The 26,685-nt window shown below is 36.5% G+C and overlaps 1 protein-coding gene across 5 annotated transcripts in view; it reads left to right on the forward strand.

Annotated features, from left to right (window-relative positions):
- The window catches only part of VTI1A (vesicle transport through interaction with t-SNAREs 1A), a 286,743-nt gene that overhangs the window by 157,477 nt on the left and 102,581 nt on the right, over positions 1 to 26,685 (forward strand). For 3 of the 5 annotated variants that reach the window (XM_074907747.1, XM_074907748.1, XM_074907750.1), the window contains 2 exons: positions 12,908 to 12,978; positions 17,412 to 17,473. In XM_074907747.1, coding sequence (XP_074763848.1) covers positions 12,908 to 12,978; positions 17,412 to 17,473 — 133 coding nt within the window. Of the gene's footprint in view, positions 1 to 12,907; positions 12,979 to 17,411; positions 17,485 to 26,685 lie in introns of all 5 variants that reach the window. The other 2 variants (XM_074907749.1, XM_074907751.1) reach the window with 1 other exon arrangement.

Consider the following 26,685-nt stretch of genomic DNA (forward strand, 5'->3'; position numbering starts at 1 on the left):
CCAAGGTTGACATGATAGTTTGAAGTTGAATAGGAGGCCCCCAAAAAATCTGATTATTTGCTATAAGATGTCCTGATAACAGAAGATAAGCAATATGTGGGCACTTGCTTATTTTAGTGGAATTCTAGTAGAAACATTCTTTACCGCTGCTTTACAGATAGAGTAAATAGGATAAAAGAAATAAGGTGACTTGCCAAAAAATCAAGCAAGACATCTGTGGTCAGCTCATAGTCCCTTGCTTGTAAGTACTCTGTTTTATTTATTTGTAATTCAAGAGCAATTAAAGCAATAATTAAAAAAAAAAAACCAAAAAAAACAAACCAGCATGTCTTCAGCAATTCCTGTGCTAAAACTTGTGATATGGTGTGAAAGAGGTTGAGAGTTTCCTCCTTGATAATACATTTTAATTTTTTTTTTTCTTTTTCCTTAAGTAGGAATAATATTTAATTGTCATTTAGACTGGTTCTTGAAAATCCCATAGTTTTACCCACAATAATCCAGGAACATTTAATAGGTCTTAAAATATTCATAACACATGGAGATCATTACTCTTGAGACCTTTGTACAAAGCAGTGAAGTGTGTTAGACATATGGCAGAAACCTCTTCATTTCTTATTTCTTGCTATGATTATATGAAAGAAAGGAAAATTCTCTGTTCTTTTCCCCATTGCAATCTGCATGCCATTGTTTTATCTGTTGTGGGCCAAAGTCATCTCATACACATGTTCACTGAAGAACATGGAGTTAATCAGGCTTGAATTTAGCTCAGTAAATATAAGCATAATAATGGTAAATTGCTGTTTTGTTTCACTTTTCTATACAGCATTTCAGATAACAAAAAAGAGGAAATAATTTATTTCTATATCCCACATGATGTTAACAGCCCAAACTGTATTGCATGACAGATGCTGGTACCTAGTTTTTATATTATTGATAATTATCCAAAGCTGTTAATTGCTGTAGCATTGAGTATTAAGAAAAAAAAAAAAACAAACAACAATTGATAGGTCCTGCATTGGAAATGTATCATAAATATCAGAAGTCCTTGTCACAGTACTGACTTTATGTAGAAAGGATGAGCAGTTTTGTTTTAATTATATTTCAATGTGATTGTCTAAAGTCAAGTGGAACCTCCATGGATTATATCTGAAATAAAACTGTGGTTACAGTATATGGTCATAATCCCCAGATCTGTTGTGTCGAAATGACAGTATAATGAGTAGAAGTTAAAATGTCCTCTGCTTTCAAGTCATCATGGTTGTCATTTGATTAAATAATAGTGCATTCTGTTTGATGTCTTGGCTTTATTATTCAGAAGCACTTCAGTATATGTGTCCTACCTTTGTATTATGTGCTCCTGGCAACCAGGTATCCATATAGGTTCTTATTTACACACCTATAATGGATACACTGTGCGTTTAGCTTGCATGTGTGCTGCTTGAATATGGAATTTTAATTATTCCTGTTAATTATGGTGCATTCACCAAAAAGAGGGAAATCATTGGTCGGGTACAAAAAGAAACTGCTTAGTATTTGAAGGAATTTGATAATTTTGTTGTAGTTTGTAGCTTGGCAGGTGGTAATAATGCTATGCCAGCACTGTCAAAATATGAAAATTAAAGTGACGATGGGTTTTAATGAAATCCATTTGACAAATATAATTAAGGTGTTTTAATATGAAGCCCTGTAATAAAGACTACCGGTGGACTCCCTGAGGTCCTGACTAATTGTGTAGATTGCTTTTAAGCTTTGAATAGTTTTATTGGATAATGAACTGTTAAGAAGTGTTAGATCTTTCTTAAGCAGAATTTGGTTTGAAAAAGAAGAGGAGAGACAGGCCTGAGGTGTGGCATTTTAAACATAATTAGAAGAGAGATTTAAGTTAACATCTTTGATCTTGCTGTCAGTTTTTGATTAGAGCTGTAAATGCTTTAATCAAGTGCAGTGTAGTCATTACATTTCTAACTGTTTTTAAACTGCGAAATTACTGAGACACTGACATCGTTTTAACACTTCTTGAGAATTTCCAGCAAAGTTATGTTTGTAAACTGGGTGTTTGCATTAAAATGTCATATTGCAATAATTTACCAATTCAGTAGATCATTTAATAATTATATTCTGGTGCTCAAATAATCTGGAAATCCTTTATGAAATTAAATGTAATGTCTTGAGGAGAGTGTGCCACTTTAGATTTGATTTTCAAAATATTTTTTAATATTGTTTTTTCCAATAAAATTATATTCAAAGTAGTAGTTATAATGAAAATTAATATATAAGAAGCTAAGTGCAGTATTTAAATGCCTTCCTAGGAATACAGTCCTTTTAGTGCTACATACTGTGTTCTGCCAATGTGGATTCCTTCACACCTATTTTAGAAATGGGGAAACAGGCACAGGTATTTGTCACCTGTACTGTAGTGCCTGAGCCGGCAATAAAATTGTGGTCTCTTGAATCCCTATCTTGTAATGTTAAAGATTGCTTGAAGAAAATTCAGAAAGATCAATTCATTTATTTTTTTACTGGCATCCAAAACGGTAAAAAAATGTGGAAATGGCCATGGCACAGGTATGTAACCTGAATGCGGATGGTACCTGCCCATAGGTGGCATGCCTTTCATTTCAAATACAGAGCCCAGCAGCCCGGGGTCCTTTCCCAGATCTGATCTTGCCTCTTTGATCATGACAGAAAATCCAAACACTTGTTTCTTTACTGTCTTGTGCTAGGAGCTACTGGACATACTGCTTTGCTTGTGTTGGTCCTCTAGAAACATCGAAATAAGCTACACCAAGGAAAGACATGCTTAATTTGTTCTCTCTACAGCATATAGAACATGCACACAAATAAACGTTAGCAGTGGCCTGCCAGCAAGTCCTACGAAATTGTTAATTACATCTCACAGGAGACCACCTGATGTCTTTGGCAGCATGTCCTGCACACTAACGTGTCTGAGGGCTGGCAGACCAGGGGAGAGGTGAGATGTCATCCAAACCTAGGACATCCTCACAAAGACTGTTCAGGTGCCAGCGCTTCTTCCTGTCACCTCCACTGCGCCTGTCCCTGCTGATTGCGGTTCAAGTAGCACCCAACAGAGAGAAGCAGTCTCTCTGGTGACCCTGACCCAAGTCATCACGGATTCAAAGACCGTGTCCAGTACCTGGGATGTCACTTGGAGCACTGCAGGCAGCTGTTTCGGGAGAATCCAAACAAAAACTTCTGCCCTACGCAGCAAGCTGCTCTGTTCTGGAGCAGGTTTTTTTTTTCGAATTTCCAGGTTTGCCCCCAGTTAAACCATACAGCAATAGTCTAATGTAGAGAAGCCGCAAGCATTGATAAGTATTGCTGAGTTCCTCCATCAGAAGAAATCACACTTGTCATCTTAGACACTGAAAAATCAGAGTTTACAACATTTTTTTTCTTTTCAAGGATGCCTTATAAACAAATCGTGTCTACATCCAGTAAAGGCCCCATGTAAGTCTACCTCTTAAACACCATCTGAAGAGCTTAACTTGATCCTTAAAATATGATTCTGCTCTGAGGAGTGCTATAAAAAATCTATTATGGGAAAGTCTTTACTTCCATCTCAGCAATTTACAGAAGAAATATCTTTGTTTGACAAGTACAAGAGCAGAGACTGTTTAATTTTTATTTTTTTTTTTAACATAGATAACCCTGCAAACTCAGCCTGGATTTTAAAATCAGTTTGGATTCTTTTTTTCTTGTATGCCTCCTGATAACAGGGATTTGCCAGGCCATTGGGTATTTTTCATTGTTCCCTCTGTACCCTTGCTGTGGGTTTATTGAGGTAGTGGTTTTCTCAGCATTACTCTGTGTGTAATCGAAGGCAACATTGCAGATAGAAATAACTAGCACTTAGCTCATGTGTGTGAAAAAGGAAGCAGAATCCATAGCTGCATTGGTCCTGCAGGGTAAAAACAAAAATATAAACAAAGGAAAAATGGCTTGAGACGGGAAGGTATAAGTGGAGGAAGACAGGAGTCCGTAAGTGTGCTGTGTAAGCATCACAGAGATGTTTATGTTGATGTTTTATCCTTTAGGTGCAGGTTTTTAAATTACTGTGTATTTCAAATGAACACAGATTCTAATTGCTGGGTATAAATATCATATGTAAAACCAAGATTCAAAATGTAATAAGATAGCAAACTGCTAAACTTCATCACTAAACAAAAATACAGCTAAGTGAGCATTTCCTAGAAATCCCTCCAGAGACCAGAATAAAATTCTGGGGCAGAGCTGGAACTTGAGCCACAGCCAGCCCAATAAACTACGGACTGTCCCTTCCTTCTGCTCCTTGTCCCTCAGCTGCTTCAGATCTCCAGAGTCCTGAGGGAAAAAACATCCTTCTCTGCAAGCAAAACCACTATCATGACAAAACTGGTGTGCATTACACATCACACAGTTTTCTAGTTGTAAACTACCCACTGAGTAAACTAACGTCTTGAAAGGGGGGTTTCCTCTACAAATTGCCACCTCTTTGGAGAGATATTACACTTTCAGGGGAAACTGATGCTTCATGAATAATTTTTAATTAATTTTGCCTCCTTTTATAGATCAACTTTTAAAATATTGTTTTGGTAGAAACCTTGAACAATAACTTTCCTCAGCATTCTCTTTATTATTATTTTTTAGACCTTGGTACTTTCAGGCTCCAACTTAGCAATACAGTTCTTTTTTGTGGCATTTAGATTTTAAGAGCTTTAGTTGGTGAAAAAATGGGGAATGTTGAAAGGAAAAGCTAATTAATGTTTCCTCAGCCTATCTAAAGTACGCTATTGTGTTAGAGTTTTGCCACATTTGTAATTTATGCCTGTTAAACCTTTGTTTTATCATCTATTACTGACTTCTAGGCTTCTGTTTGCACTTACTGTCTGTAACAAGCATTTCATTTTATATGGAGAAAAAATGGTTTCAGTTACTTTTACTGTACCTGAAAAGGAGAATGGGATTTGCAAATGATAAATGGGGAAGTTGACTAGCTAACTAATAAAGATTTGTCTTAATCAAGTATGATTTGTCAGAACAGGAGCGCACTGGGGTCAGGGCACACGCAATGAATAATACAGCATTCACTGGAGAAAAGGACCAGGCAAAAGGCCTCATAAATATGCTGCGATTACCCATTGCTAATTCGTATTCAAAGAATGAGTTGCACTGAAGCCAGCTTCGAGGTTGCTGAGCTGTTCACCTGCTTTGTGGGCTTTCCGATGTTTAAGAAAGTTTTTTAATATATATACTGTTTCAGAATGGTTTATTTTTGCACAGACTGCTACAATTTTGGGTCAATGATTTTAAGCATTATTTATTAATCATCCTTTGGGTTTGTTTTATTTTTCTGATGTTCGGACTCTATTTTATTTCTATTTTTCGTTGTTTAAATATGAATGTGAATACAGCAGGAGATAGTTCCATTCACATTTAAAATGAATTGCTGAACAGTGCAAGAAAGGTTAAAACACTCTTTAGCTCCATGGAAGTATTAAAGATCAAACAAGCGTAGACTTTTTGCTTGTTTTGCCAGCTTTCCTGACTTTCCAATTGGTCTGTGGATTCAAGATAAACCTGGTACATCAGTATTTTGGGGGAAACCTGAAGAAACCCAAATGTCATTTTATTTGACTCTGGCTTTGTTTTCATTTGTTGCCATTGCTTTTTGCTTCAAGGAGCAGTCTCTCAGATTTAAACAGTTGAAGGATGTACTCTTCTTACAGATTTTCTGATGTCCAGAAGCTGAGATACTGCAAAGAAATTTGTTCCCATTGATAAGTGTTAGCTACATAAATGGGTCATGAAGAATCGTTTTTTTAAAAAAAGAAATAAAAATTGTTCCCATGCTTACAGATATAACTAGCAGACTTTGTTCTTTGTCTTTGTACTGTTTAAATGTCACATGCTGTGGTTTTGTGTAGTTAAATAAGTTTGGAAAAAAATCTCTTGCTCCACACTTCAATTTTTAAGCATATTTCAACATTTCAAAATGTTTTCTTCTCTTTTGAAAACCTAATATAACTGTTTTCTGTTCACTGGTTGGCTGATTGTCTCATCTATTCTGTGCTTGACTCTGCGTCTTGAAGTGCATTTACTGCTTTAAGAGTAAATCAGCTATAGACGTAGGGCCAACTTTACGAGCCTCGAGCTGCTGAATGTGGGAATCTAAGTTGCCAACTCTCTGCCTACACATTTTAAGTCTTTGAAATAAGCAGTACTGCAGGGTCCAAAGTAATTATTTACACTGCTTTGAATTTATAGCAAACTTGGTGGATGGTGGAGCATTTTTGATTAAATTATGACTATGAATCCAGCCTTAGTTAGATGAACCTAAGATCACTGTTGTGTCATTTCAGTGCTGTTTGGAGTCGTAGGCTTAATTAAGTGATGGTTTGTGGCTCAAGTTATAGAGGATATATTTCTGCAACTTAATTTAGATGCAATCGGGATTGTTAATGCTCTCCCCTGCTAAATCGCTTTCAGAAAAGTTCAAGGTTGGCAGTACTATAATGAAGCAGCATCAGTTCCCTGCACCAGGCTCAGAGTGACCAGGGAATTCTGTCCTGACAGCACTTAAAGTAGTCAGAAAAGAAGATACTGAGTGTTGGTTCCCAACTTCACTTACATAAGTGATTGAAATGGGGGTAGCAAGTTGTTTACTTATTTTTGCACTAAGCATGGATTTCTTTTGCCTTAGAACTTAATTGAAAGAAGTGGTGGGAAGTAGATGCGAAGGGAGGAATTTGGAGCAGGTGAGCATTGCTGAGCTCGTGCATGGGTAGAACAATGGCTGGACTTCAATGTAGACAAGCGCTCAGGAGAATCAAAGTCTGCCACCTCCTGTGAATGTTGCTGTGAGGATGTTAGTAAGGGAGCTCAGCTAGATGGGTGATGGGAGTAGACAGAAAAAAAATACATCAGTTAGTGAGAAATGAGTAGTTTTATACCAGCAGATTGATGTAAGTTAGGATTTCAGAAAAGGTATGAAACCTTAGAAAAAGAAAAGGCTACTGGAGGTGAAGTTACTAGGTCTGTCATATATCATATTTCTCCTTTCTTTTTCCTATTTTCCTCTCATTCATCTGCCTTTTTTTTTTTTTTTTTTTTTTTTTTTCCTGGGGAAGGACAGAGTAGGCCTAGACCATGGGAGGTGTTAGTTATGAAATGCTCCCAGTTTGTTCTTAAAGGCATGTGACATCTTCCTCAAATATCTTTTCTTCCTTATTTTGAACAAAGCACAAAGCCTGAATTCTGATTAAGTGTTCTGGATGTTTTTCTTTCTGGTTTCCCTGACCTCAGGATCAACGGACCCCTTTTTCTCTTGGCCAATGATAATAATTTCATGAACATCCATTATAGCTTATTTTTCATTTGAAAAATGTTTGTATTTAAGTTTAGTGGACATCTTGGACTTTGGAGGATTGGGAGGTATTTTTAGGTGTTTTTTGCTTTCACAGTAAGACTGGGCAACTTCTTTGATCCTTTCTTGCAGCTGAACTTCTGACAGCTCTGGAAGTGTTGGATGTCCTCAGTGTACGCTGTTGACTGTCAGTACTCTTTCCACCAGTACGGCATTTGCTTCTGCTGAAGAGGCCAACTAGTCTCTATAGCATGTAGCTAATTTTTATTGTGTTAAGTGACCACTTAACAGCATGCAGATTAACTTCTCTGTGGCAGATTCTTGAGGCATTTGAGCACCAACTCTCATGTTTCACTGTTAATGCTCTACAAATTGTCTCTCTGTTGGCTTATAGCCATTATATTCTCCTTCATTTATCTGTATTAACTTGTATTTGTCGTTTAATAACTTTAATGACCTAAATCCTTCTGTCTTTAATTATATTGGCTGTTCAATGTAAATATATATCAACTGTGAACTTGTAAATTTATAGGACTTTTACCTGTGTCCCTGCACTTAAAGATATGTCATCACTTTCTTTATTAACTTTCTGCTGTCAGAAGCATAAAGCATTTGACTCAGCCCTGAATTCTTCTAACTCCTGCAACATATATTTTCCACATTTGTAAATCTGCTTGCTGTCACCTCTGAACAGCTAGCATTTAACACTTCCTAGCATTTTTTTTCCAGAAACTGCTGTTGGTGATATATCTCTCTTCATCTACTAAAATCTAAACTTTTAACCTGTCCAAAATGGAGTGGCTTTTGGAAAAAAAAAAAGTGTCCCAGCCCTGAATATGTTTCCTGAGTTTCTGCCTGCGACACTGTAGTTCTTCTCCAAAAATCTTCCATAAGCCACAATCTTTCATAATCTTTTGCTACATCTTCAGAGCATGTGATGTCTCTGTGCAAAGGCAACGCAGAACTGCGTTCCCCAAATGGCGTCATTCACTAGGCAAGACTGAGGATCTCAGGGTGGAAGTGTTCTCCATTCTACTCTGAGTTCTCTCACAACACACAATGTTTTCTGAGTGTATTTCATGGTTTTGTAGAACAGCCATCTTGATTTTTAACATGATCTTCTGCTTTTCCCTGTGTAAATTAGTTTGTCTTTTCCCACCTCTAATTACAGAGATAGAGCAAATCATACTTCCGGGCATCTTCTCCATTATTTGGTTGTTTTTAAGCTTTTTTTTTACATTTTAAACCATATCACAATATCTGCTGCCTCTTATGAAACAAATATATATATATATATATATATATATAAAAATATAGGTATTTATACACACACACAGAGGGTACACTTTGAGAGGAAAAGTGCTGTCTAAACCATGTTGGATTATTTTATTTTTCATATGAAAAGAAAAATGGGGACTCTGTCTGCAAAATTCATAAAAATGCATGTTTGTTTATCCAAAAGCCTGGAGAGGCTGATTCCATATCATTCCTGTCTCTTGAGTAAATATATTAGTCATTCTTAAGGAAAAAAGTATTATTGACTTGAGTGATTAGAAAAAGCTCTTTCAGAATCAGTTTAGCTGATAAAGTAAATAAATACTTAAATGGCTGGAGGCAGAAAAAGGAAAAGAAAAACCAGTCAAGCACAACTTATTTTGTGTCCTTGATATGTGTGTAGGTATTAGAAATCAAGCTTTGTGGAACATGTATTAATTAATTATGATTTGTACATATAAATAAATACTGCACATAAGTTACAGGCAAATTCCAAAGAGCACATTCAGGAGTGTAAAGCATTGCAAGAAGTGTTCATTGTCTTTTGGGTTTATCTCAATGTCAAAGTTGTAAACTATGGGCCAGTTTTTGCACACATGAAGAGGGAAGTTGTGTTTGCGTTTGTTGGTTTGGGGTGTGTGTGTGTGTTTTCTTCAGTTGGGGAAAGTGCCTTCATTCTTCTAATTAGTTTCAGTGTTTTAGGATAAAAACTGTTTGGGTTTTTTTGCATAACACAGTATCATAGAACCAGACACCATTTTTCTTGGACCCACAATATAGCATTATTAACGTGTTCAGCACTAAAGGGTCTGATTTCCCATACCCTGTTCAAACACCTTTAAGGCAGAATACGTTTAGAGATGTGAATTTTAGCATTCACCCTCTAAGGCTGATGCTTGTTAATATTAAGTTGTATACTTTTTCAGAATTTTTTTCTGTTCATCACAGCATTGTTTAAGACTAAGATAATTGCTATATCGAATATTCTTGCCCTCTGTCAGTACATAGATAATAATGATGTAAATGCATTCACCCTTCTGCTTCTCATAGTTTAGCTGTAATTTTAGAACATAATTTTATGCATCTCTCTGGGAATTTCAGTTAGAAAAAGCAACACCATGCAGTCTTTTGTAGGACTTGGGACTGTACTGTACTAAACATTGTTCATACATAGTTACTAAAAGGATGGGATAATCCCCAAATAATTGACGTTGTTAAGATTCTGTGTCAATAACACCATTACTGGCAACATGCAACACCCTTCAGTTTGTGTATTGGTCTTAATTCATGCATCTGCACTACAGTGTATCTTCGAAACCTGACCTTTTCACATAACTGTAGTAGCATCGTCAATGATTTGCATTATAAGTAGTCTGGAAAGATCCATACAGCACTATTGCACTAAAAGCATGAATCTACCACACACATGAAGGTTTTAACTGGCAGGAAAGCATCAGAGTTGTGGGGAAAACTTGAAAAATTATAGGAAGCAGATAGCAATTATATCAAACTTGTAATTAATTGTACGGGACTAATGTTAGGTTTTTTTCAGTCCCAGTCATCTTCAGTTGTAAACCAAGTGAGGAGACATGTCTTCATATCATTTATAAGTCTGTATTTTCTTTATTTATTAATATTTTTGTTTGACTGTCCTGACCTTCCAGCAAAAAAATCAAGTTTCACTGTCATCAGTGAATTTTCTAAGTAGAATGAGGATATGAAGAGGATCTGTGGATAAAGGTGTCAATTTATGTTTGCAAACTTATTGTGAGATTATGTTACCTCAGTTATGTCTCTTTGTTCAACTTATGTTGTTATTTTAGCCCAAAAAAGGCCAAAGATCATCAACTAAAGTGCATGTAGAGTAAAGCTGCTCCTGTAAAATTGATGATCCGTCCAATTATTTATCTATAGAGGCTGCTGGGAAGAAACGCAACTATCTCAGTTCTCAGACCCCTCTGCTAGGTTGAACTTCATGGCTGAAGGTTTAATCCCTAAGTGTCATATCAACAATTCATTCTGTGATATTCTGGCTGACATGCTCTCCTTCCTTATTTATTGATGTCTTCAGTCATTGACAATGAGAGGAAAATACACTATTCGTCAAAGTGATGGTGTTTTACCCTCACTTACAGTTGATGCTGCTGTCACATTGATGGTTGGAAAATAAACTCAATCATTATAAAAAGCTAAGAGTGTGAACTTGCCAGTGACAGGAAGAAGATGAAAAAACCTCACAGTAACTTGCTTAAAATTGGTGTAATAAAAATAGAGCTTTTTCCTATAAAGATATTTTTGAGCTTTGTTTGTGAAATACCAAGCCATTTTAGCCATTTACTTTATAGTTGCTCCTTTGAAGGAAAATCTGTTCCTTGCACTCCTTTATGTCTGTGCAAACATACTTATAATTTTTATCAATAAATACTTGTTTTTATTTCACCTCATGCTACTTGGTTAGTAAATTGTTTATGTTTTTCTTCTTTTTTTAAGGAATTTCACTTTGGTGTCCTGTCATCCCTGTCCTGTCCCTGTCCCCCACCCCGTCCCCCCCAAGATTACATTGAATTCATGTATCTGAATTCATGTATTACAGTATTTTGAGTGCTTTGATGAAGAATATGCTCAGTATAGTTTCATCCAGTAAGTCCTCTGACATGCAAACATAGGCAAAGCTCTCTTGAATCTCTTTCTTAGGCTACCATTTATATAGCTGTACTGCACTTTACAGCTTTTTTAACTCAATAACGACATATCTTACCACATTTCACCTTTGGGAGGCATTGTATATACAGCTAAAAGTAAAGAGCAGCAAGCCAAGAGGGACAAGATAGCATAATGAGGATGTCAGTTTGTGGTCAGATATCTGAGGAAATATTTATCTTACTTGTACTGTACTTGGCAATAGATAGAGAAATATATATGTAATTAATTTCCTTAGGCTTCATCTGGCAGATTATGTAGCTCGTGTTAAATGGATTTAGAAAAAAAAAAAAAAAATGTTTGTCTCAAAGTTTTAAAGTTTGAGGTGATTCTACTTTGGATTGTTTCCTGAAAATGGACTGTATCCATTTTTTAAAAAAATAAGAATACTCATGTTTGACCTACTAGCTTATTGGTGAATTTTTAATTATTAATTTTCTTGATGTTCCTCAAATAATGACATTGTAAGAGCCCACTCATTCACCAGAACAATAGCAAGGCATGGTTTTTGTTCATAAATCATGGGTTTGTACTTTTACTCAGTTTTAGTGCCTATCTCTGGCAAGCTACCTCAATAATCTAAATGAATGTGCACAGAAATGCTGGTTGTCTCACACGTGCTGTGTGTCCTGAGGCAAGCTACAGCTGCTTCAGCTCCTTGTACCTGTTTCCCCACCTGTAAAATGGGAATGATTTAACTTATTTTTTTCCTTCAGGGAAATACAGGGAGGGTTTCTTAATGTTTCTATAGGGCTTTGAAGATTAAAATCTCTTCTCTGTACTTGCTGCTAATATTTCAGTGTTAGAGGAGCATTTGACTAAAGCTGTTTGAAGAATAAAATTTTGGCATCTTATGTTTTCTTTGTACCATATCTTGAGGCCTCTCCCCTATAATTTTGCAACCTTTGGTTCAGCATAAGCTGCGGAAGCAAACAACCCCTGCGTAAACAAACGGTGATGACAATAGATTAGTGTATATGTCTGCTATTAAAAACATCAGGAGATCCATTACAGCATATCTCTAAGCTTGCCAGAAATAGTCCATGATGGAGCAAAACAGATACCAGTAACTCAGCTTAGCCTGAAATAGCTTTTATTTAAGCATCAGTGATAAATGCTGAGAGGCACAGAGAGTGGTTCCCTTCTAATGTGACTTCTCAGTGTCTTCAGAAGAATAAGGTGGCTGGTGTTTTAGGAAAGGCTTCCTGACTTCCTTTCTAAGACAGGGAGTAGGTTTAAGGAGTGTGTGGGAATTATGGACACCCAGCACTCAGAGCAAGTCTGAAAGTCTTCTTGCATTTGTTTCACAGACCAAAGGTCAGCATCAATTCCCAGGGCCTAGACAACCTCAGGAGATTGCAGGGGGACAGCTTCTGGTTTGGTTGATATTTCTTCAGTTTTATGTTGCTTGAAAAACTTAAAATTTAGTATAAAGATGTATTCCTCTTTGCAGGAGTGATTAGGCTATCACATGTATTAAATGATGCTGTTACAATCTCACCTGGCATTTGAGGCCTTACAGTCACAGGCTATATTTTTCATTATTTACATTTTGATTTTTTAATGCAGAGCAGATTGGACAGGAGATGCTGGAAAACCTCAGTCACGACAGAGAGAAGATCCAGCGTGCTCGGGAAAGGGTAAGTTTGATAATAAGTATTTCCTGGTCTCAGATTTTATTTACTTCGGGCATTTTATTTACTCTCTGTGCATGCAAAAATAATCCAGCATATTGATCACTTTTATATAAATCAATTGCTATCATGAGATATAATCAAGATCTGCATCAAAACACTTGAAAAGTGTCTTGTATGAGCCCAGTCCTGCAAAGCCTGTCCTACAGGGAGTCACATTGAAGTCACCAAATCCACTGTTGGAAACAAGTTTTCTGTCCCTAACATCACAGTTAGGTCAGCTTTTTGTCCTTTGAAGGGTTTGTTATAGTGTCCATTGCAGTGATTTCTTGGACTATCATGACAGAGATTCTGATTGTTCAACCTTACTCTTTGTAGCTGCAAATGCTGCTAATTGCCTCCTTGGGTGATTCTGTGTTAAAGAACAGGTAGTGGTTTCTTACACTGCTGCTCTGTCACTGCGGTCAAGATAACATATCTATGTCATTTTTGTCTTATGTTGCCTCCATAGGGATCAACTCTGCTCTGTAGAGTTAATGAAGATGCTTAGAAGTCCATCCCATCCACACATACAACTTCTTGGAACTTCAGTCTAAGAAATTTGCCTCTCTGTTTTCTGTTCACAGAACCAGGAGTGACTGTACTTGTGACTTTCTGTTGGTGACACATTGATCAGACACTTTCCTGAGTGTCCAATTTTGCCAATGTCCTCCTACAAGCCTCTAGCTGACCAATGCCACTTAAGGAAACTCCTTTATCTGTCCCAGGAGTTTCTTTACCTGGATAGCTTTGATTGGTAAAGCCTCATATGATGGCTTTAATGAAGCGTTTTCTGTCAGCTGTACCAGTTGCTTTCTGAAGTCCTGAGCATAGTTACTTTAAAACATTAAGTATAACTAAATCATTAAATGTAACTAAGGATTTTGAGCATTTACCAAGTGTTGTTCAGGCAACTTTGTGTCTTATTTCACCTCCACTCCTCACATCCCTAGTGACTGCTGAGTCTGAGATGCTTTTCTGCTTCTAGCTGGACAAATAAAACCTAGGCAATGGAGATCAATAGCATGTATCCTTTTCTGTTGATCCTAAAAATCCTCAGGAAAAAGAGAGTGTAGTTCTGATGACTCTGAACACATGGTTCATGGCATAACTTTTCCTTTTCTGTGCTTTCCACTTGAAGAGCAAATTTCTTTGATGGCAAAACCTGTAAGCTGCAAGGAGCAGAATTAATAAGGATATTCTAGGAAAGTGTATCCCATCACAGTTCAGTGAAAGACCTCTTGTATATGGAAGATCTCAAATTTCAACTTTTTATCATATGCCACTTAAAATATTTTGTTTAGGGAATTCAGGGAGCCACATGAGTGTATCTGTCCCAGCTGTCTGTATACTCAGATGTACAGTCAGGGATGATCTTGGATAACTTGGTAAGTTTTCCTTTTTGTGGAGATTTTTTAAAGACCAGAACAGAGATGCTCTGTCAATGCATAATAGCTTTACACTGAACACACAGAGTTATTATCTAATCAACCAGCGAACAAACTTGTCTTCTGAAAGTCAAATGTCAGCTTGAGAATGATGCTCAGTTCTTAGCAGTTCAATGTTGTGAAAATTAGGAAGATTTTCTTATGAGCAAAATTTAAGCAAGTTAGGGTCTCTATAGTTTGGTTAAATTTACATACAGTAGTTTTCCTGTCTGTAGATTAAAACATTTGAATGAAGAAAAATGCAAGACAGAGTTAGTATCATTTTGAATAAATGAAGATCATGTGCAGTGCAAAATACATGTGTAATGACAGCTGTGAGGAGGAATTCTCTAAACTACTTTATTTAAAAGTCAAAGAGAAGGGATGAAGCTCTGCTACAAGAGTCAGTTAGGTTAACTGGAGTATAAAGGACACTAAATGGTGCAATACTTTTTAGGAAAACCTCAAATTAAAATGTGTCTAAGGCAGACCTATCAACATCAGCAACTTGTTAATCTTCCTTCATTCCTTTCTCATTCTTCTTAGTATTATTTTTTAAAAGCTTTCTTAAACTCCATTTAGATTTGCCTTTGCTAATATCAAAGCATCTTTCAAAATGTTTTCGTTACAGCAGTTCTGTGAAAGAAGGGAGTGCCATCATATGCCATTTAACAGGTTTACACGTCACCAGTTCTTTGGCTTCTGCAGTGCACTGGTGTTTGTAAAGAAATGATGGAAGAACCACTATCAGATATTTCCATTTTAAATAAAACCAAACTTACGTTTGAAACTCTTTACCTTGTTTTTTCTGCCAATGCAGGAAGAAAAGGTGTTTTTTTAGTGTTCTCTTGGGAGGTAGCTAGAGATCTTCCAACTATGTGTGTACGTGTTTGTTTCTTTTTTAACATTTCTTTTACTTATTTTGTAGGGTTTTTTATTACCATAAGTATATGAGATCGTCTTGCTTGAGGAGTTTGTCAAACCTCTAAGATTCAGCTTCCCCTTCCTAACTATCAGTGCTGATTCTAGCTGTCAGGTAGAATCCTGCAGCAAAAGCGGAAAGTTAGGATCAAACATACAATGGTAAAAAGGAGAGAGCTACTTTTCTGTGAAAAAGGAGGAGAAGCCCCAAGTGTTAAATGCATCTTTATGAATAATAAAAGACCAATGTAAAGCATACATTTGTACTTCAGATTCCCTTCTAGCATAGGTAAGAACTTGGCTTTTTAATAAGCCTTTTAAAAATTATTGTGACGTTTTTTCTTCTGTTACTTGTGTCAAACTGGGCTAAACTGCTTTTCTGGAGCTTGAATCGTCTAGATGAATCAGGAAAAAATGAGGGAATGGCTTCCCTGGAATATAAAGCTCATCTTTGTTCCATCGTGGCGCATAATTACAGAGATCTGAGAGTCAGTGTACGCTTCCCACTGAATATGATATTGCTAAGAGCAAGCCTTGGTTGGTGTTATCCAGTCCCAGCTACTACTTGGTATTTTCTTAATACCTTTTACGAAAACAAGGAGGAAATTTATGCAAAAAGGTTATGTGTCGTGGATTGCAACTGCTGATTTCAGTAATACACATTAAATCTGGTAGCAAATATTTACAGTATTGGGTTCCAGAATAGAAACTGGTTTTAATATTGCTGCTGTGCATATATTCAAGATGTAATAGTGGTTTGTTATGGTGAAGGTGATTTGTTATTGGAAGACTGCCACTTTTCTTGGCAGTGTTACTGTTTTGATGGATTTATAACACAGGATACATTTTGTCTTCTACAACAAAGTTTCTTTAGTAAGAAGTCAATGAGTCAAGTAATCCTTTCAATCTGATTTGATAATGAAGAGGTAAATATTCAGCTTTCATTAGGAGAAGAATGTTTTTATGTATGTACACACAGCTGTGTTTGGGGGCATGTTAGAAACAGTGGCCCCTGCTATTTCATAACTGATACTGTAATTTACAGTAGATTTTGATGTCCCACTGTCTCCAAGATCTCTAAAAAGTCCAAAGAGATCTCTCCTTCAGCTTTCAGTAGGAAAAGAGGCAATAAAATTGTAACTATTCTTCCTATACATTTCTTCATTTCTAGACATTTTTTTGTGGGGAACTAATAAACACAAAAATAGAAGGAAGGTTTTAAACCCTTATAAAGAACAATAGAAATAATTCCTCTTTTTTAATATGAAGTTCATTTTCTGCATAAATTTTTATCTCCCCAGTTTAATTTTTTATTCAATTCTGCTTTTACCTATTTAGCAAGATTTTGAGAGAGCTGTAGAACAAGTCAGCTAATTAAGTTTAGTTGCAAATGTTATTTTCAGTGAGTGAGTGATCCTTACATGCAAAAGTATATATTGTACAGCTGTGCCTTATGTACATACTATATACTGTTCAGAAAGTATTTAGACATCCATCCCAGTGGTGGCTGCTGTAAGGTCAGTACGGGTTTTGTATTGAAGGGACAGTATAGGCATATTCTTTTATACAAAATCAGTAAAGGAACGCTGTGTTGTATTACAGCTTTTTCTTTAAATTAATGTCTTTGAAAAACAGTGAAAGATATATTTGTTTTTTCATTTCATAAAGCATCAGGAACACAGCACATGGCTGTCTCTTCATCCCTTGATGCTCTGACTCACATAACCAATAAACATACACACATCAATGGGAATTATGGATACCAATTTATATAGCTTCTACCTGCAACCCTTTATTTGTAAACCTTTTGCTCTTTATCCCAGTTCATCTTTGTTGCCTCAGTGTCTTATCTTCCATGGGTTTCATCTTTACCTAAGTGAAAACCAGACAAAACATTTTTAAATTTCAGCGCTTTTGTGGCTTTCTTACATGTGAGTTTGTTGTGGGCTAAACCTGGAGTTGATTGACTCAAATGACAGTAGAAATATCTGTTCTTTGTACAGAATGGAGTATATATGCCTTTTGCCTTTAATGGGACTCTTTTCTTCTCAGCTTAGAGAAACAGATGCAAACCTGGGGAAGAGTTCCAGGATTTTGACAGGAATGTTGCGAAGGTAAGGCCAAGGTAGGGACACTTCTGCTCTTTCTTTTTTTTCATCTCTCCCTCCATGCCTTTGTTTTTAGTTTTAATTCAACCTCAGCATTTTGCTGACATACCTGGCTTTTTTTACACAGGCTGTTATGTAGAATATCTTCAAGTGAACGCTGGCAGTGAAGCAGGCATAGTTAGATACAAGACTTTATCACAGCTATGGAGTTTTCTGTAACCTGAGGAATTACTCTTGCTCAATCATTTCTCATCTTGGTTTCTTTGTTATTTGGGGGTTTTTGTGTGTGTGTTCCAAAATTAAGCTTTTTAATGATGATTTCCTGTGTTCCTTATTCTTGAGTGTTTGGGAAAGGGGGGTTGAGTTTTCAGGGTTTTTCACCTGTTAGATTTTGTGTGAGAAAGTTTGTAAATGTTTTGGGGCAGTGTAAATTTATGCACAGAGAACAGATTAAGATGATCAATTCTCTCTGAATAGGTGGGGCAGACACATTGTCAAACCCCGTGGTTTTAACATGTTTCTTCCATGTTTTCAATGTTATGAAAATTGTCTGTGGATTAAAGTGAGGTGGTATGGAAAAGAAGAATTTGCAACATCTTAAAAATCTATGTGGGACTGCAGGAAGTTATCCAGTGATGATTACCCAATTTAAATTTACACTGATACCTTCACAGACAGATTTTCTGAAGTAGTAGCATCTTTGGATATGTCTTTACCCAGTGAAACAGCACCTGAGCTTCTCCGTGATGTCCATATTTCTGTATAAATTCAGTTTCTGTCCCTCTAGTAGATGGTGTCAGGTGCTATGAAAATACATTTCTAAAGGGGTTTAGAGCATCCTCAGAAGTGTTCAGTATGATATTACCCTTGCCATGGGCTTTTATGTTGCATATTTGCTTAATGCAATCTGATTATTTTTTTAAAAAAAAAAAAAAAAAGGTGAAAGTTTAGCAGAATTTTTGATTTGTCACTTGGCTTGGAAAATATCAAAACCAGAATTTAATAAGTTGTTCTTTAGTCTCCTTAGAAAAATATCCTTCTTAGTTCCTTGTATACCCAGTTGACAAAGGTTAAAATGACTGAACTTCATGCCTTCATTCCACAGATTTCTTACAATTCCAACTCCAAACTGTAACATATAAAATTCTCTGATTAAGAGTAATATGTAAATGACACAAGCTAAATTCAAAATCCATGGAGAAAGGAAGTGGCAATTGAAAGGGATGGTTCAGTGCCTGTAGACAATCAAAATAAACTATAAAAAAAATGAACGAAAGAAAAGACACAACCAAACCCAAGACTCCCCAGGAAGGTCTCTGCGACATGAGCTGTAACGAATATTCTGCATATGTCTCCATTTTGTCAAATCTCATTAAAGGGGTTTCTTGCTTTATGTCAATTGAGCTGTCCAAAAATCATTCATCATTTTAGTGTAAAAAAAAAATCATGCAGTTATTTAAATAATATCATATTAATGTTAAAGTTCAGCTGTCATTTAATAGTATGGCTTAATCAGACATAGCATTTAGGAAAAATAGTTTTTTCGGGCTTTGCTTGGCTTTCAGGTTGGCAGATTCAAATAAGGATTTATGGGTTTCTAAACCAATGTATTCTTTCCATGTTTATGCTTGAGGTACCTCAGCCTTTTTTGCAGCACCCTGTAGTCTGTTATTTTCAATAAAATAAAGTATCTCCTCATATTGTGTTTGAATACATTTGCAAGTAATTTGGAGAAGCTGAAACAAAAACATATGCTGTAACCTTTGACTTTGTTTTGTGTTTGGGAATCGCAGTTAGGAGTCCTAGTTTATAAGTGTTCCATAAGCCAAATGAAAAATACGATCTTTCTGAAACATGCTTGGGCTCTTCTTTTCAGACAAAAGGATTATGTAGTCAGACACCAAGATGGCATGTTTCTGTATGGCAGAAAGGCACTGGATTTCCTTTTCCTTTAACAAAAATGTTGAGCCAAGTCACCCATCTGTATGAAAGGCAGGTTAGGATTTAAGCTCAGTTCAGGTAAATGTGCCAAAAGAAATGCCTCAGCATAGATGCAGCTTGCAGTAGAAGATTCTCAGGATGTTATTTAAAGCCATGTAATATATAGACCTCTGGTGAATTTAATTTGTTTATGACTGTTGGGTAGAAGGGTCTACCATTATCCCAGCCTCAGAATTATCCTAATGTTGTTTAGTCACAAGAATAATCATAAAATACAGTCCCCAAGAAATCAGCACAGATTAGAGAAATACAACTGTAAGAAAAATAATTAGCACAGATTGGCAGTTGTGTCCTAATTTCTGCATACTTCAGTACATACCACACAATGTTTCACTTAATTACCGGAACCAATAAAGAAACATGCTGGAGGACTATTCTTCACATCATTATTATACGGAAAAGGTAATGTTAAACTGAACATTGTTCAACCTAGTTGCTGCTCCCACAATATGTATTTGCTGATATGCTTGAAGTCATATGCCAGGCTAACACCCTGTGCATCAAATTAATACCTAACTATTTCTATTTTTACCGTCTGGGAAAGGTAAAGCAGCATCTGTTCGGAATCTGGCCAAATATATTAAGAGATTAGATATTTAGATAGCTTGAGGGCTAAATTCCTCCCTTTGTATGACCTAAATTCCCTGTACATAAAATGTTCTGGAGATGGGAAACAAAAGTAGGGACAGGTTTTGTAGGTTGCCATAGCTCACTAAGGAAATCAGTGGCATAATAGGGACAGGTCTTCCTATCCCAGTTTGCTGCTCTAGCAACTTAAAGTAGCCAGCCTTATGTATTGGAATTTGTTATCTCCGGGTATTTGGGTAAGGAAATTTTTGTAAGAAATGTTTTTAAATATTCTCACTTTGAAATTACCTATACTTTTTTTTTTTTCCCCTGTAAATAAACCTACTGAGATTCCACTAAACTAGTATATTCCACTTACAGCATTGCATTATTAGGATAGTATTGGCATGTTGATAATGTCAAAATATTAATCATTACCTTTTACATGTATCTATAGCTCAGGACATCCTGACATTTTATGACTCCTCTTTGAAACTGTGAGACTATAACAGAAGCTTAGGGTAGTTTCAGTTACAGAATTTTCAAATAATAGGTTTTAACATAAGGAAATGGCATTTTCTGCAGTCATCTGTAATATTGCCATCTCAGACATCTATCCCTTGGCTTCTTCTCCAGTGCGAATTGGGGAGCGCACAGTGTGTTGGAAAGAAGCAGAAAAGAATATGTTCTGAAAGATATTCAGTCTTTTGCCCATATCCTAAGCAATAGCCTAGAAAAGCTTTTAAGAAAAGAATTTGGGCAGTCTCCAAGCCACACACGCCCCAGCAGGAAACAAATAAACCTAAAAGTAACCAGATAACAATTTCAGTAGACTTGAAACTTTATCCAATTAGCAAATAAATTCTATTTACCCCCCTTCAGATTGCAGAAAAATATTTTAGAAAAATAACTACTACCTTCCAGAACAACATCTTATTTTGTCTGGTTCATCAGGTAATTTTTATGCCAAAAATTCTCTTTTAATCTTCAAAGTCATTATCAATGATGCTTTGAGAAGCTCATGAACACATCTGCTCTTATAAAAGAGACTTTTAAAACCTGATTTCCAGTTGGACAAACACACCAGTTCCAGCTGATGGAAATGAAGCAATACGTGTTCAGCTCCCAGGTGAGGAGCTGTATGACTTGCCAACAGCTGTATGACCAATGTGACTACAGTCAGAAACAAGGAATGCTTCCCCCTCCATGCCAGCTGTACTCAAGCTTTTTCACTCTTCTTTTCAGGAAAATTCTAATAGTCCTGTTTCCTGCATTACTTCTAGTCTAACTTCCTTGTACTTTTGAACTTCAGGATAGTCCAGACCTTACAGTTATTTTTCAACATTTCGTTGAGTCATGGGACAGTCTAGGTTGGAAGGGACCTCTAGAGATCATCTGGTCCAACCTTCTGCTCAAAGCAAGTCTAATTAGAGCAGGTTGCTCAGAGACTTCTCCAGTTGAGTTTCAAACACACCCAAGGCTAGAGATGCCAATGCCTCTCTAAGCAATCTGTTCCAGTAGCAGTTAAAATAAGCATTTTTTCCAGATATCTAATTAAAATTTCCTGACATCCAATTTGTGTCCATTGCCTCTGGTCCTAAGCAGAAGTGATTTAAAACATAAGTGGTTTAGAATTGGCCATCAGAGGTTGAGCCTGGATTGCAGTGACTCCTAGCAGTTCTCAAACAACTTCAGCAGTTCTGAAGAGGCCCCTGCGGTCATTAGGCTGAGATGACATTCAGTGCAGGGCAATTCTTTAAACAGGGTGTGGGGTGCTCTGCCTCTACTCATTCACCTGGTCAGCTGGCCATTCATCGGGGGATGCAAAAGAACACCTATTTGCTTTCTCACACTCCTAGAGAACTGAAAAGTTAATTATGTCTGTTCTGCTTTCTATCTTGACTACGAAGCCCACGTTTCCATGTGCAGAATAGTGGCAGGGACAGTAATGTCCCTGTTGAGGCAAACCAAAACAAGCAGTGAGTGTTATCACTGTCTTTTTCCCCCATTTCCCTACTAATCTCTGTTTATCCCCAAAGTCCATAACAAAAAAGAGTTTTTTTCTGAGCTAAAGCCTATCTTGGTATCAGTCATACTAGGCCATGACTGTTGAGTCTCTGCAGTTTTCTGGAGGAAGATCTTCGTATCGCAGGTACTGAGTGAAGTTTAACATACAGTTAGATTTGCCTTGTTTTCATGCTAATAGAGAAATTCCTCTTTCCAGCAGGAACTTTACATATTTGGTCTCAAGCCAAAAAAAGTTTGAGTAGAAATTGTTTCAGCAACTTTTTGGTACATATATTTCTATTTTTACTTCTACACTGAAAAATGATTGCAACGGTAACTTCTTTATCAACATGTCTGCTCCCTGTTGAATATGTACAGCTGCAGCTGTTTACTTCAGTAATTTAGACCTTGATTCAGGAACATGTTTAAGCATATGGTTAACTTAAACCAGAGGAACAATTCCCTTATCTTGAGGGAAGCTGAATAAGTGGGGAGTGAGTAGCAGAATGATTCCGGGTCACCTCTTGGGGCAACACAGCTTTTATTGTGCTCCTTGCTCCAGGCCAATTACAGACCAAACCCTGTCCTTAATATTTCTGTTGTTAAATGGAAACTGTAAAATGCACCTAGGGCATGTTAGTGCTTGTTACTGTCAGTGTAAGAACGTATGTTTTTTAAAATTTCCTGACTTTTAGCAGTTAATATAGTTACTTGATTTTTATATTATTGTAGATGTTTATGTTTTAATATGCAACCAATCTTTATCAATTATGAAGTGTTGAATCTTTTCAGAAGGAAACTGATAAGCTTTGTGGTGCTGTTAATCACAAGATAGTCTTTGGATAAGGAACATACGGCTTGTTATACCAGATTAAACCTTGGCATCAATTAGTACCTGGTCATTCCTCACTTTGTCTCTGATTTTAAAAAGAAGCCTTGTTTCTTTGTTAAAGTGATGCACAAAACATCTGGAAAATGTAAATGTGAAGTCAGCAAAATTCCCAAGAATAAGCATTCTTCATCATTAGGAGTTCAACAAAAAAAAGGAAATGTACCTCTATGTCTAAACAGCAAGAATTCTAAAATAGTATGGGACACAGTGGGTTCCCTGTTCTTAATTTAGATATGACATAATCTGATGTATGTAAGGTACATTTCTTATTTTTAATAATCACTTAAGAGCCATTTTATAAACTTTTCTCATCTTTCTTATAGTGTTCTGTATGCTGTTTCCAAAATGCTTTTGAAAAATCTTACTCAATTTCAGTGTTAGAAATACTTTTCAGTTCATGCATCATAGAAGGTACAGAAATCTTTTGAGTTCCTGTATAACCACCATAGCTACAACAAGTAGTGTACATGGAGAACTCCAAGCCATATACTGAAGGTACTGAATGCCTCACAGAATGGGACCGATTTCAACATTACAAGCATGTATTTATGATTAGTCTAATGCCACCTTAGGCTTTGCAAACCTTGAGCTCCAACAGCCTAAGTGGTAGAGATTGAGGTTTACTTCAAACCTGGGAAAAAAAGAGCATCATAACTGATTTTCACATTTTAACAACTTAAGTGCACAGGATAAAATAAGTCAGTGTCTTAATCTCCGTGCACCTAGGCAGTCGTAGAAGGATATGTCCTTCATTCATTGAGATAGAAGCAGTTATACTGTAGCATTGTTTTAGTGTTCAGATTGTTGGAAAGCTTTATCCATGTGTCATGCTGCCTACACTACAGCCATTCTGAGCAGGGCTCTCAGCATTCTTCAGACAATATTTCTAATTCTCTTTTTTCATTCCTTTTTTAAATGTACAATGGGCTTTGTTCTGTCCTCTCCATTCCCTCTTTTCTATCATCTGGAATTACTGTCTCATTTACCCCCCTACTATCTACTTGTGTCCAGCCGAACAGCTGGAAAGAACATCATCTAAAGCACAGTTGTGTTTCTGCAGAAAAGGAGGATCCCAATGGATAATTATCCAAGCTAGTCCTAGAGAGCATATACCAAGAATGTAAAGCATCATAATAGGTTAAATATCATGTAACCCTCTGTGATTGTTCTCTGTATTGAGATATGTTGACTACCATTAAGCCGCTAGATCCTGAAAAGGTTCACAGTGTCATGAATGAAACAAAAGGCATCTCACAGTCAGTGTTGTCATGTCTGAACCACAATAGATGTCCCATGACATGCTTTCATGAGAAGGCATGTCTTATATCAGCATAATCAGTGCAGTGCTTTCTTGCAGTAGTTACAAGTAGTTTCCAGTTGAATGAGTTCTCTCTGACATGATATTCAGGAATAGTGAAGGTAGTGAAAATATTTTGTATGTCGTGAGATTGTTTATGTGAAGCAGGGTGAAGTAGTGAACCGGTTAGGAAAAGCTGACATTGGTAATTGCTGAAATAATTTGAGACAATTCTTCAGAAATCAATGAAGTCAAACTCCTTAAGGCCCAGTCATCATCTAGTAAATTAAGGATAATGTTGTTCTTGACACTACTCACAGTATAATTGTCACAGAACAATATATGCCAAATTTTACATATTCCATTTTCTACGGAGTGCTTAAGCCATAAATTCCTAAATGTAACACTTTCTGATCACAGATCTGCATGATACCTTACTACATGGGTCATTTCATTTTAATCCACAAATTTACCAAAATAAATAGAGTCAGCTTAGAAGTGATCTCAGAAAAGTTTTGTGTAAGGCAGGATTGACTGTCACTGTTTCAGTCCTGGCAGATAGTTGTCTGGCTTGCTCTGCACTGGTGCACATTCCCCATCTCTTCAGTTAAACTGTTCCAAGTTTTCCCTAATGTTTAGCCCAAATCTTTCTTCCTCAGTAGACAGAGAGCTTTTATGTGCTGGTGCATTTGAGGAGATTTCTGTGCTCTGTTGTGGCCCATGACTTCTGCTGTGGAAGAAAATTTCTGTTGAACTCTTCAAGAATTAGAGAGAGTACAAAATTCAATTATAATTTCCAGTTTTCATCAAGCCAAGCCTTTTGATGGGATTCAGATAAAAAATTGAAGACTTGGATAGTGTTCTAATAGTGTTCAGATCCTGGAAGCTCAGACTCTCCGAACAGTAGCTTCATGCATAGGTGTCACTGAGCTTTGCAAATAGTGACACTAAAATTAAATCATTCGCATGAGGTTGTGTATCTGGACTAAAACTAGACTGTATAACAAGCTGACTTAAAGTAACATTTGAAACTCAATCAAGTTCAACAGAATACAGATCTTTACCTTTTTTTGTGGTACTTCTAAATGTTTTAAGGAATAAGCAGTAGGTTTATCGAATAAACATCAGAATTTTCAACTTTGCTCATAGACGCACCAGCATTTTAGACAGATCTAGTATTTGGAAACAAATGGTGGGAGAGGGAATGGTTTTGCCTGTTCTTCTGTCAGGTTTCTGCAGGAGCTTTGTTAATCTCTTATCAGGTAAAGAAGCTCTTTTGTGCATTCTGAGTATGATTTCCAGTAGCATTTGGCACTTTTCTTGCCACACTTGATTGAAATTGTTGGCTTTTAATAAAAGCAAAATTAATTCAGCTTTCCATCATGATGCTGATCACACACCAAGGACTTTATCTTTAAGAAAACAATGAAGTCATCAAACTGATTTAAAACTGCTGTGATATCAGAATCTTGTCCTTATTAGCTAATCTTTTAGATTAGATTGTTTTCAGTCTAGCTCATAGTAGCAGGTCAGTTTTGGCTGTGCTTAAGAGACAGAAGAGATTAAGTGACCAACAACTGGAACAAAGAAAAACTTGGGATTTGCTGAATACAATTTTTGTTCAAGTCACTCAAGTTCATCACAAAATCCAGGACCTGAATTTGCAAGTCATACGCATATGAGTAGTTTGCTCATCTGTAGCCCTAATATTGGATGAGGATCTCTTCTGGTTTGACAAAGTTGGGGGTGGGGGGGTGGGGGGTGTTGATTGGTGTTCTAGTTTTACAGACAAGATGACTGCTCAACAGCTAAGGAAAACCGAGATCACTTAGAGTTTGTTGCAGATAAATTAGTGCTGCTGCGGGACAAGACCAAAACTGAGGGAAAATTTATATCCTTGGGTAGGATGTAATTATGTGGTATTGGACCTTTAAAACTCTGCTGAAATAATGTTCACACATCACTAACCTGCTGAGTATCTGCCTAAAGAATAACAAAGTCATGAATGAGAAAGTGTGGTCTCTCAATAAGAGATTGTTTAGTCTACCTGGTGATAGGAAGGATGAAAATTTGCTAATTTTGGCTGGCTCTTTAGCTAATATGGAAGATTTGAACCTAATCAAGAAGGCAAAGAAAAGTCTGTAGTAACTGAGCAAAATGGGAAGGGCAGAGAACATAAATTTCACCATAAACACTGAGATTTGCATTCTCTACAATATTTGTATAGCTGTGAAGTAATTCATTGAAAATCATTGAAATTGTTTCAGAAATATCTAGAATAATATAAACAAGGGAGAGACTCTTACAACCTGCTTGCTTCAGACAAACTGATAAATCCTCAGTGCTAATGCTCCTTCAGTCTTAAAATCAGGATTATTACTCAGACTTTAAAATCAGTTTTTTAAGTGAGATTTTTTGAAGACTTGAAAAATTAGTCAATGAATTTGAATAGTC

The sequence above is a fragment of the Athene noctua genome, chromosome 5 (assembly GCF_965140245.1).
Source record: "Athene noctua chromosome 5, bAthNoc1.hap1.1, whole genome shotgun sequence".
In the NCBI taxonomy this organism is placed as follows: domain Eukaryota; kingdom Metazoa; phylum Chordata; class Aves; order Strigiformes; family Strigidae; genus Athene; species Athene noctua.